This window comes from Anas platyrhynchos, chromosome 1 (assembly GCF_047663525.1).
Source record: "Anas platyrhynchos isolate ZD024472 breed Pekin duck chromosome 1, IASCAAS_PekinDuck_T2T, whole genome shotgun sequence".
NCBI classification, from domain to species: Eukaryota; Metazoa; Chordata; class Aves; order Anseriformes; family Anatidae; genus Anas; species Anas platyrhynchos.
Genome location: NC_092587.1, coordinates 198378102 through 198391573, shown reverse-complemented (window position 1 = coordinate 198391573; position 13472 = coordinate 198378102). Strand labels below are relative to the sequence as shown.

The window sequence follows — 13472 nt, the reverse complement described above, 5'->3', positions numbered from 1 at the left end:
GTGTTGCTGAGAAACACAGCTCCCCAGTATCTCTCCTTTGATATTCCTGTGTCTGGGCTGAAAGGCAAATCACACAGTAAGATACTGAACCTGTACTCTTACTTCTATTTCAATAAGGAAGTTGGGCAGATCCAGCTACTGCAATTGCAAAACACCCAAACGGACACAGAAACAGACATGGAGGGTCACACCACAGGCTCTTCTAACCTGTATCATGACACCAGTGGTGGCCAGAAGCAGAAGGGAAGGAGTATAGGTTTAGTTCAACCATCCTCCAGAACACCCCCTTGCATTGTCCATTGAACAGAAGAGGGCTGAGATATATAGTGCACTTGACGCTGCACCTACATCTTGAGTAACCCACGCTCAAGTCCTCTGGCAATCCACAGGTAGGTCATAAAGAATCAGAGGCAGAAAACCAGTAGGAACAAGGAACAGGCTCTAGAGATAAATGCTCTTGGTATTGATTGAACGTATATAAAACCTAAAGTGCTGCTCATCTACCTTGCTTTGGGGAATGGTGAGACAAAGGTTAAACAGACACCTTCTGGATTGCATGTGAAATACAGCAGCTGGCAATCTCACCTGCTAGGTCATTATTCAGGCTAGATGTTTCTAATGACCCATTCCAGTCTTAAAAATCAATAGTATAGGAGGTTCAGTTCAAATAGTCCTATTTAAAGTACATGTTTCATATCACTCTTATTGCAAGATTTCGGCTCAGCCAACGCAGTTAAAGAATGGATCACTTTGTACATTACACATTATGCAAGCTATTAGTAGTTTTTAAAAAGAAAGGTTACTTCGCCCTGAAACTTGGCGAGAGCCACATGGTTAGTCTTCACCTATTCTCTTAACACTGGAGGAGGAGAGAGCTCTCTCTGTGACACAGTGATCAAGACAAGCTCTGATGCAGACAGCTAGCATAGCATTGAATTTCCTTCCTGCAGCACTTCTGCAATAATAGCTGCCATAATTGTTCAAATTGTAAAAAATCACAGGAAAACATGGTACTTTTCTCACCCACGTGTACCTACCTTCTATTCATCAAAAGAAATTATCACTTTGCTGCTGTAGATGTGATTTATATATTACATGCCCTTGTGAACCTCAATAATGACAATCTTTCATTCTCCAAAGAAATGAATTACAGAGCACAGGAGTGGGTTACAGTCAGTCCAGCTACTGCCACAGCAGTCCATTTTAATCTGCTTGTTTGCTTTCTCTTCAGGGGAAACTAGGAAACTAGTTATTAAACTTTGGAGCAGCTGGCATTTGTACTATCTCTTACTTCAAGTGATGTTTTTCTGTTAGCTGCAAACAGTGGCAATGATGAACTTTCTCAAGTTAACACAGGAAACATAATACAGCAACAGTTAGCCACCCCCCTTCCCCGGCTTTTTTTCTCTTCTTCCATGCAATGCATGGTTACATTTCTATTTCATTTTTTTTACATTGGACAGAGGACACATCATCATTTCTTATATCTCTTGGTTTTTGCAGTATTGAGCAACACTGGATACCTGAATGTGAATGAGAAACATATACTCAGCCAAAAATTACTCTGGTTCGACAACAAGAGGTGAAACAGCACAGTTATTTTAAGGAACAAAAACTTATCTTCTGCAACTAGTTAGAGTCATTTCTGACTTTTGTTGGTATAAAACAGGCTGGCTTGACTAAGAAAATAGATAAGAATTTAGATCATATATCTGACTGAATCTCAGCCCATCTAAACCTGACATAAACTCACTGTATTTTCTAGCATAAGTGCAAAATAAGCTTCCACAGGAGATAACTTGCTCTGTCAATAACTGAATTATGATGAGGCAATACCTAGTCCACACTAGATAATACTCACATTCACTTTCCACTGCACAGATTCCTACATAATTTCCAACACTCATCTCCTGCCTTTAGTTTCATGAGCAATGTGTCACACTCAGCCTATTGTCTCCTTCTGCAGTTGAAATGAAGCTCTTTATGTTGTAACCCATCAGCAACCCATCAAACATAAGCTGGGCTCAGCACTCCTTGGTTCAGCCTACCTAATTTTCTAAGAAGGGAGAAAATCTTTCAGTGAGATTTGTTGAGTGAGAAAGTGGGTTGCAGGCATACTGGCAGGTTAGGGTTTGTGGTATGGGAGCTGTGCTCTGGGCTTATACACAACGGGGTTGAAGCCCTGAGCAGCTCTCCTCTTAGAGAGGATCAGCACTTATTCCTACACATGCAGCAGCAATCTCTGCTCAGGACTCTTTTGTCTAAATCCTCTTCAGGTCTCAGGTGCCTGAGCAGCTTTTTCTTACAATAGAGTTTGGAGGATCTGAGCAGCCTTTTCTTATTTTGGAGGATCTGCTGCTTTTTGTATTCTAGAAGAAAAACACTTGGAGCACTATGTGATTATTGGAGCAATGACTGGAAGCTGCACAGCCCTTTGCACCCAACTGAACGCACTAAACAGCAGTGAGAGTTCCAACTGTGTTCTCCAAATGGCTATGGATACGTACATTTTTTTGACATAAAGAGAAACAATTTCAGCTGAAAAGACTGAAAAATCTTTGTCTTCCCCTAATCCTTAAGAGGTGTAGAGGGCCTTTTTAAAAATAACAGAAAACTGCTCTAAATCACAGTAGAGAGAATATTAAAATATCTCATATCCCCAACAATTGCAATAGCCTTGAAGATTTCCAAAAAGTGGGACATGAGTAAAGTGGCATTTGTTGTCTTGTAGATGGGGCTGGTCATGATGGACTATACCTTTACTGTCTACTTCCCTCTCGTTTCCGCTGTCTGACACTCTCCAAGCACTGAGATTGTGCAATGCCATAAATTAGAACAAAGGAGGTGGAAGGAAACACAGGTGCTTTTGTTGGGATGGTGTAGCAAAGCAGCACCAAGATCCTCAAGCACCACTTGTTTCCCCAGCCCTGGTGGTACTGTACAACTGATGTGAACATGTCAGCATGGTGCACATTTTCATGGCTCATCCAGAGAATGTTCTTTTTGGAGGCAGCCTGCAGTTGATGTTACTTTGCCTGGATAAGCAAGGGTCTTTGTGTTATCTGCACATTGCTCCTCAGCTTTAGAGGTGGTCTGGTCTACTGTGGTCCACAAAAACAAACAAAAAAAATTCTTTGGTTTAGAAGGTGGACTAAAGGAAAACAACAAAGCAGGCCAGACCTTCACTGAAAATAAATATTCATACTTCAGAGATACACAATAGATCTACGTGATAACATATGCTATGCCAAGAAAAAATGTACAAACACAGCATTACATGAGGGAACATCTCCAGTGGGCTAAAACATCTTTTTTCTGTTTTGTGCAAGTCTGTGTTTAAAGCATGAGGGACTGCCAAATCTGGTAGACCACTAGAGATAAGTCTACCACAGCTCCATGTTTTCAGGTCCAAACAGTGCTGAGTCTGAACATATTTTCCCAATAGGCACACATACACACAATGTATACAAATGTATGTGTATATATATGCATATTTGTCTGACACAGATCAACGTAGAAAATACAGCACTCACAGATGCCAACAGTACGAACAACCTCTCATCCTCTTGTCCTCTCTGCTTGACGAGGCTGAAAGCCTGTTAGTCAAAAATTCAGATACATACATATACGTAAAGAGTCTGGATCCCCCAGTAACTGACCTTGGACACCCAGTTTACCCAGTCTCTGGATCCCTTGATCTCCCCATTGTCTCTCTCACAAGAAGATGCACACACTGGTCTCTCCACTAGCTGGTCCAGGAATTGGCAGAGAGGCAGTGGTGTCACAAGGACTGGTGGAAGAGAGTCATTCCCAAGGGTGTGCGTGTACACTGCAACTTGGAAGTGATGGGGGAAGCCTGAAAGTTCCCCAGCAAGCAGGGCTGGGACACAGAACAAGCACTGAAACCCAGGGCAGTCCTCAGCACTGTTTCAGTGCAGGGGAGACACAGCATTGGAAACCTTGGCTGGGTTTCTTACAATAATTGAGGGCAGCAACTTATTTTTTAATCAGACTTTTACATTATGACATGTTCAATTGGTTTACAAGCAGCCTGAGAGTCCCTGTACTGTCTTTAGTCAACTAAGAAGTACAAGAAAAAAAAATGACCCTGCAATACAACTGCATACACTGGCAAATAATGCCTTGACTTTACAACCTCAGCTTTAGTAACTCTTCCAGGACTGAAGCACCGATGTTTCTCCCAAATGCTTGGGATGGGAAAGTACCTGAAGTGATTTTGTAATATCAGGTGACTAGTGTCAACTTTTAAACTGATGACTACTGTATAATCACAGTCCTTGGACTAGTATCTCAGCTTTTCTAAATTTGTTTCTTTTTCATTCTTTTACAAATGAAAATACACGTTGCTTGCCAGATTTCCTTTACAGAATGTCAGGTCTCATGATAATGAAATAAATTGTTTAAACAAGATCTACATAACAACATTCTGCCTTCCTTTTACCATAGTCATTCTTACCTTGCATTAGTATCACAACAGTAAATCAGGAATGAAAGTCTCCATGTCAAGACTGGTGCAACCAGTGACGTGGTACATATTTGAATGTGATAAAGTTATTAGTGGTTTGCAAAGTTGCCCTGTAGCAGCTAAACCCTTAGCACTGGCTGTGTGCACACTTAGCAGAGGTTCATGGATTTATCATGCTAATGAGAAACACAGGCCACTGTTTCACAACTGCTTTTAATCAGCTTAATCTGGTTCATAACCACCAAAAGAAACAGTCCTGCTCACCTCTTTTGAGCATCTGGATGTGCTTGCCCCTGTTCCTCTATTGTACTGGTACTGTCCATTATGCAAAAGCATAATGAATCAGGTCTGGGATTTTATCTCACCTCAGCTATCCTGGAATAAATGAAAACAAATGAGAAGTTTGGATTTAAAATAAATCAGTTCCTTAATCTCAGTTATAACAAGGTTGTGCAAACACTTATAAGAAATGTGAGGACAAGAGAGTAAGAGGACAGCAAAATTGCATCCTGGGACATACGGTGGCCATGAATCTTCATTGTCTTCCCACTGGGGACACCTGCAGGGTTGCATGTGTTTCTGGTCCCCTGGCAGAAGAACTTGTATAAAGGTACCAAACCCTCTTCTTCCCCCCTTTCCTTCTCTTCAGCTGTTCTTAATTTTAAGGTAAAATACACCAGCTTAAACATCTCCTAGAAAAGCTTCCCAAATGGCCAGTTAGGTTTACAATGTCCGTCAGTGTCTCTGCAGTGGTTCAATACAGGGAAATCTTTAATAACAGATATTGGTCTGGATTCTCCTCCTACACTGCAATCGGTCAAATGTAGCTTTGTGCCTGACTGTGGAGGCACACCATTCGAAAATGGCTCCTAGGAGAGACTCTTCAAAATCATAAAGAAAATACCTACTCTCATTGTTTTGTTTCATTTTTTTCCAGGTTTTAAGATTTTCTTCTTGCAAGCAGCGTCTCTTTTTTTCAGATCACACAACATTAGCTAGAATAGTATGAAGTTATACAGCTTACATATAGCAGTGCTGCTTATACTCTGCTTGATATTTCCCACTGGTAACATAAACCCATTTATTTCTTGACTCATCCTTTCATTAGCTATAATCCCATTCCATATATTATTCATAAAATAATATGAATCCAGAAATATATATATTGGTGGCCTTTTTTTAATCATCTTCAAATCAATCTTATTCCCTCCACCCCCTTTTAAACCAAGTTTTGTTGTTGTTGTTGTTGTTTTTTTGTTTTGTTTTTTTCCAAATTAATTTTCTGCTATGGCTCATTTCATTTCACTTTGTATAATCTGCTATGTATGAAGCAGAACAAGGAAAATACTCAGGTCTATTTATATGCAATCAAATGGAAGTGATATATCCATATCTTTTACAGATGGCTTTAATTTTCTCTGTTAAAGCACCTTACTGTACTAAAATTCATTGTGAAGGCAAAGTATATTTCCCCAGAATGAAAATTTAAACTACCAAAACATCAACACACCTGGTGGGAGTCTTTATTACTTTTTACAATGTACCAGCTCTTTAAAATAGTAGTACTGGGACAAAAAAAAAAAAAAAAAAAAAAAAAAAAAAAAAAAAAGTTCTAACTGAACTGGAGTTTAAGTGATAGTGTATTTATCATGTTGTTTCAAGGTTTAAATAAAAACTCAGAGCCTTATTTTAGCCTGATAATGTCTAAATCCAGTATATTCTATGACATTAAAATACTGTTTCTTATCATAAAAATAATTTTTGCATAAGCTGTTGACCGTCATAATCTAAGAGTTTTAAAACCTTTAATATTTACTGTAATAAAATTCCAACTACTCTGGAAGTGTAATACAGAGAAATTGAACCTCATTGGGCTTTAAATGTAAGACAGGACCTCTTTCAAAATTCAAATTATTTTCCTATCCCTTTTGGTTCCTTAACCTCTTATTTGGATATGCAGTTTGGGCACTTTAATTACCTCAAGAGAAGGAAACAGCCTTTCAGACAGAAGCAGTCTTTGCTCTAACCTAGATACACTTATTTCTTAAGGCCTTTAAAGAAAACCTCTTCCAAGTTACTTTTGCTTGCCACTGAATGAGAATGAAGGGTGTTAGGGCTATCACAAGACTGATTTCCATTTCAGTTAGTCCATTTCCATATTTTAATTTTCTATTTCTTAAGTCCTGATTGTCTGTGACCTTTCTAGGCAGGAGCTGTCACCCTGGCTCCCTGGGTAAGTTACCTTCTTACCCATTGCTTGTGCAAAGTACCTCTCACTAAGCCACCAAGATATAGAAAGCCAAAGGAATTTGCTTGGGCCACGAGCAACAATTGTTTGAGGGGTTTGGAGAATTTGTTGTTTGCGGAGGATGAAGCTACGATTTAAAGATATGATTTCTAAATATGAAATCTTTCAATGTCTAATCCTTGTATCAAAGAGAGTCCCCTGGTAATCAGGGTTTGTTTTCTGCAGCCCAAGCAGGAGAGCCCATTCTGCTGGATTTGTTCACTCCTCCAAAAGACTTGTGATAGCCAAGCTCAAGTTCTGAGTTCTTTAATCCTATGAAGAAGATAAGGAGGGAACTGACTTAGACGAAAGGATTTTTCTCTGCACAGTGCCTAGGCGAGTGACCATGCATTTGTTTCTTCTTTCATTTCCTGTAGCCAAACTGATGTTAAGCCTTGTGTTTCACACAGAAACACTTCTTCCTTTCCCTTTTCCTTCCCTTCTTCTAGTTAATGAGGATTTACTCTCTCTTTTACTCTCTTAGATTCCAGGTTAGGTTCTCCCCATTCACACACCCTGAATAAAATTCCCAATGGATTTTGATTAGTTCTTCTCTCTTTTCCTGTATGCCACTTCATATATCCCACCACTCTCACATCCCATCTGCTCTTTTCAACATTGCCAGCATCCCCCAAATGACGCCAGTCTAGCTAGGAATGCATTGCTAAAAATGTCTCCATATCTGGAAGACGTTACTGCGACCTGTGCAAGTAGCTCATTATTTGCTTGCCCTCTTTGTCTATGTGGTGAGGAAGAAAGAAGCCAACTAGATTGCTGTAGGATTTAGACAGATATTTCCTTCATTGAGCTTCTGCCCAGCACCTTTTGGGGACAGAAGAAATATGGAGATTGGATATCACAGAGTCCTTACTCATTAGATGTCTTTTTGTTACTTTCAGTCTCATCACGACAAAAAAGGAAGGCAAAGTGTAATAAAATGGCCTTTCAGTTGTCATTTTATTTATAGCCCTGCTTTGTTAGACTGTGGGGCAGGGGAGGATGCAGAGGTGCATATAAAGAAGACATAAAAGCAGTTTTGCCAAGGTAACCAAAAAATCCAAGGAGTTCAAGTCCGCCATTCCGCTACAAACTTGGCTTTTCTACCAGCAACAGTCACTCCACAAACGGACCAGCTCATTGCATCAGCACTTTGCCTTTTTCTGTGAGTTTTTAGTTCTGCACTTCTAAGCCCTTCTTCCAAGTTTGCAGCTATTGCAAGCATAGAAACATGGAATATGAGATTATATTTTCAAGATATAAGGAAATGACTTACAACATGGCTGTGTTTAAGGGAAGAAAACAAAACCTTCTATCAACAGTGAGTGGAACAACATCTGATGACCAAAATACTGATTTCTCTCTATCACAGAAACCACATGCCCACTATGTGATAGAGCAACCATTTCTGTAGACCAGGACATGTGGATGAACATTCAGATCACAAGGAGCTGACAGAGATCTTATGGGTCAGGATTAAAGGGAAGGCAAGAACAGGCAACATAATAGTGGAAGTGTGCTACAGGTCACCTCCTCAGGGAGATCAAGCAGCTGCGGCCCTCTATAGACATACAGAAGCAGCCTCATGTTCACATGCCCTGGTATTCATGGGGGACTTCAACCACCCCAATATCTGTTGGAGGGACAGCACAGCAGGGCATAGGCAACCCAAGTGTTTCCTGGAATGCATTGATGACAAATTCCTTCTTCAAGAAATAGAGGAGACAATGAGGAGAGGTGCTATGCTGGACCTCATTCTCATCAACAAGGTGGGGCAGGTGGGAAATGAGAAGCTCAAGGGCAGCCTTGGCTGCAGTGACCATGAAATGGCATAGTTTAGGATCCAGAGAGCAATGATGAGGTAGCACAGCAAGCTCACTCCCCTGGACTTTTGGAGAGCAGACTGGCTTCTTCAGGGATCTGCTTGAGACAAAGCCCTGAAGGGCAGAGGGGCCACAGAAAGCTCACTAATATTCAAGGATCATCTCCTCCAAGCTTGGGAGTAATGTATCCCAACAAAAAAAACGTTGGGCAAAAACACCAGGAGGCCTGCACAGATGAATAAGGAGCTCCTGGCCAAACTCAAACAAAAAAAGGAGGCCTACAGAGAGTAGAAGCAAGGACAGATAGCCTGAGAGGAATACAGAGACATTGTCTGAACAGCCAGGGATCAGGTTAGGAAACCCAAAAACCCTTTTAGAGTTAAATTTGGCCAGGGACATCAAGGGGAACAAGAGAAACTTCTATAGGTACATCAGTGATGAAAGGAAGACTAGGAAAATTGTGAGACCTCTCTGAAAGGAAATGAGAGACCTGGTCACTGAGGATATGGAGAAGGCTGAGGTACTCAATGACTTTTTTGCCTCAGTCTTCACCAGCAAGAACTCCAGCACATGGCCCAGGCCCAGAAGGCAAAGTCAGGGACTGCGAGAATGACAAACCTCCCACTGTAGGAGAAGATCAAATTTGAGACTATCTAAGGAACCTGAAGGTGCACAGATCCATGGGACCTGATGAAATGCATCCATGGGTCCCGAGGGAAGTGGCAAACGTAATTTTAAAGCCACTGTTCATCGTATTTGAGAAGTCGTGGCAGTCTGATGAAGTTTGCACTAACTGGTAGAGGGGAAAGAGCATTTTTAATTTTTTAATTTTTAAAAAGGGAAGAAAGACCCAGGGAACTACAGGCCAGTCAGTCTCACCTCTGTGCCTGACAAGATATAGAACAGATTCTCCTGGAAGCTCTGCTAAGGTACATGGAAAATAAAGAGGTGACTGGTGAATGTATGAAGAGAGTTAAATGCATTGGTCATGGACGGTCATCACGGGAGTCATAAAATGTAACTCTCTGATACAAAATTGCCTATGATGCCCAACAAGAACTATTTGGATTTTACAACAATATATATCTTGTTTCACTCTCTCCATGGATTTTCTCTCCAGCTGAATGAACTGGGAGACTTATTTTTCCTCCCAGCTGGAAAATCTTTCTTAAAAAGCAAGTGTAAGATTCCTTCTTTCATAACTTTTCTAACAAAATACGGTTAAACCGGGAAATGGCAATTCATCCTTTTAAACAGAGAGATACAAACAGATGAGATAGTTAAAAAAAAAAAAAAAAAAGGCAAAGAAAAAAGATGTATCAAAGATATCAGATTTTTCAGGCAAAAGAATAAAAAAAATGAAGATGAAGATCCTCACCAAAAATACAGAGCATCATGCATTATCTTGCTGAGAAAAGAATGAGTATCGTGAGCCCATCTTACTGAACAAGCTGGGAACAAGCCTTTAAATGGAAAGAATGAATGCAACTTCTTTGAATTGCTTTATTAACAAGCAGATTGATTCTAATATTTCAAAGTGTAAAGAAAAAAAAAAAAAAAGCCAAGGAAATGCAAAGATAAATGCACAAGGCCAGCTATTCTGGAGGGAGTAATGGAAAGTGTGACTCTTAAAACCCAAAGGACTATTTTTGAGATTTTTATAGTGACATACAGATATGTTAGAGGAAACATATTTATGCCATTTTTTAAAGATTATATTGTTTTATGTTGGCTAAAGGAGAGAACTATTCATAAACAACTCAATTAATTGTGCAACATAACTTATGCATCAGCACAAATCATCATATCATTAATTAGAGACATATGATTGCATCTTAATCTAAGAATCAGCTGCAAGAGCCAGTAATTCAATGCTCCTGCTATGGCTAAGAACAGCTTGGTATCTTATGTGGGAACCACACAGCAAATGAAGGAATCCAAAGCACATATATTCATTTCCATGGAAATGCTTTACATTTGCATTCTATTTAAAAGATTACTGGCCTAAGAATTCTTGAAACTGCTTATGAAACTGCAACGTTTAAGTCATCCAGGGAGAATGCTGCATTTCGGGGCATGTCATGGAAAGCTATTTCAGGTGAATGACAACTTCTAGCTCTGAATTGTGTGCTCATCAACCCTTCAGATTTTTAAAATGTGGTTGCTGAATGTAGCTTCAGCGTTTTCTGAAAAACGGACCCCAAGAAGTACCTCAGACTGAAAATTCAAATGTTAGGGTGTGGATCATCATCAGACCTTGAAAATCTCATCTAAGTTCTTTCTCTGCCTTCTTAAATTATAATCACATCCTTATAACTTAAGTGCCTCTGTACCTCTAGCAGTCTTACACTGTAGAGAAGAGCTATCTCAGTTCTCATCTATAACTGCTAGGAAAAACAAAACAAAACAAAACAAAACAAAGCACTGACAGTAAGGGTGCCTTGCCCAAAACACAAGAGGCAAGCAGTGTAAGGACTGTAGTCCAACACTCTCCCTCTCTCCCACTCCCAAGCTAAACTAGCAGCCTGATTTCCCATACATTGTATGCCTTTTTAAATGATTACTGAATTTCTCTATGCAATTCTCCAAAGATGTAATCTGATTACAGACTTTCTGTTCAAACTTTCTCATGATAACTGCAGCTGAAGCCTTGATATCATTGTTTAAATTTATCCATTTGAAAGCTTCAGCTGAGCATTATTATTCTGACAAGAGGTTTTCTAGACAGGGCTGATGAAATTAACTGAAGATGAGAGCCACAAATGAAAATCTTAATCAAGATTAATACCTTCATTGTTAAGGGTTGACAAGGTGGATGAACATAGTGATGCTTTCATCTAATAAATCTTTTGATCCTAAAAAAGAACCAAGGTTCTGGCCCAAGCTCTGTTTTGATGAGGGAGAGAGGGCTTTAATTTTGATGGGATAAACGAAGTGTTTCTCAACATTTCTGCCGAAAGACAGGAGGTAAAATTTTACATACAGAATTCCTGCACGTTCCACTGAGATCCGGATGCTTCAAAGCACTTGCACTTAGGGTCTGTGTTTTTGAGATAACTTGAGTCCCTGAACAACTGGTTATTAATTACAGGGGTATGGGGAACATGTGTCCTCCAGCCAGTGGCTGGTGTTAGGGAGCAGCCCTTTTATGCATGTAAAACACCTTCAATCCTGAGCAACTGTTGATCCAAGATTCCAAATAAAGTATAATCTACAAGTCTCTTTAGATCCTTGTATCTTTAAATCCCTCATAATTGATAAATGAGTTCAGTGATCCCTCCCTGAGCTTGATGTCAATAATGCCCTTCTATCGAGTTCTTTTGATGAAGTGTGGACTCCCTTATATTTACATGTAAGATGCCTGCATCTGTTCCCCCGGCAGCACCTTGCCACCTCCCCTGTTCTAACCTGGCATATCCAGGTGTTTGCTGAGAAGCCAAGGTATAAACACAGTGTAAACAGTAGGGAATCTGGGAAAGGTTCTGAGGATTGAATTAAGGTGAAGAATTGAGCAGACAAAGCTCAGGCACAAAGGGAAAAGAACTGAGAATGCTTTGGAGGGTTGTTAATTTTGTTTTCCAAACACATCCAAGAGTTGACTTGAAAATATTAATACAAACTGTTCTGTTCCTATACTGCAGCACTTAAGCTTTCTCCCTCCACATTAAAGAACAGACTTACAAACCTGTGCTAGGAGACAGCTAAAGGAATGAAAATGGACAAGACCTTCCAGAAAGAGTCATAAAGTTTCTGAGAGTGACAAGCAAGGACTGAGGACTTTAAACCTTTTCTCTATATCCCTCACAACCATATGAATTACTGAACAGAAATTACAGTCAGGTCATAGTGACACAGTGAATTGCATTTAGGGAATTTAAAAGCATATTCAGCCTCTCTAAAGCATTGTAGTCCTTTTCTTTTCAGAGGCTTGAACAGGAACTCAGGTCAAAATAGCTAAACCCAAACTACTTGGAAAGTATTATACACATAAACAACAGACATTGAATGCCTCTCTGTCTCCAGAGGTCAAGAAAAATGCATCAACTTTTTTTTTTTTTCTTCAAGAAGAAAATTTCTGTTAATCACCACCATTAATAGACATGTTTTTTCTTCCGTAGCATTTTTGAGCGGTGGTTAAGAAGACACAGGCCCATCCTAGAAGTTTACCCAGCAGCCAATGCACCCATCGGCCACAATCGAGAAAATTACATGGTCCCCTTTATTCCTCTTTACAGAAATGGAGAATTTTTTATACCATCAAGAGAGCTGGGATATGACTATGAGTATCTACAAGAACCAGGTAACACAACAATTTTAAGTCGAATTTGTTGCTTATAACATGGACTGTGACTGCAGAATGACTATATATATATATATATATATATATATATATATATATAAATATATATGTATATAAATCCTTCTGTTCCATTTTTTTCCATAATATAGTCCTAAGTTGCACCTTCTTGTTTTCATATTTCTCATCTGGTGATATTCAGAGTCAACATAAGACCATTAGAAAAGTCCCAATCAAAAATCAGTCACTGACATCATTCTTATCTAGCCTAGCTTCAATAAGGGCTGAATATGACCCAGAGGGTCAACTCATGATTAGAACAGGGAGGAAAAAGTGCTGGGTTTTGAGTCTGCTGTTTACCCAGCTCAATTGATAATGTGCAACATAAATAGAAAAAAGTTGATTTTCAGATTCTAGGTGGTTTAAGGGACAGCAGATCCAAAGCTCTCTTTCTGGTTTACAAACGTAATAAAGCTGATCTCTTAAAACCCCAAAGTAAAATTAATCTGCATACCGAAGACCAACACAATGTTTGTGCAGCACTTAAAATGGTGACCCGTTGGCCTTGTGCTTGTCCTGTGG

General features: G+C 39.7%; 1 protein-coding gene across 1 annotated transcript in view; it reads left to right on the top strand.

Moving 5' to 3' along the window:
- Positions 1-13472, top strand: part of TYR (tyrosinase) — a 50835-nt gene that overhangs the window by 29100 nt on the left and 8263 nt on the right. The window contains exon 4 of the mRNA XM_005029583.6: positions 12712-12893. Coding sequence (XP_005029640.2) covers positions 12712-12893 — 182 coding nt within the window. The remainder of the gene's footprint in view (positions 1-12711; positions 12894-13472) is intronic.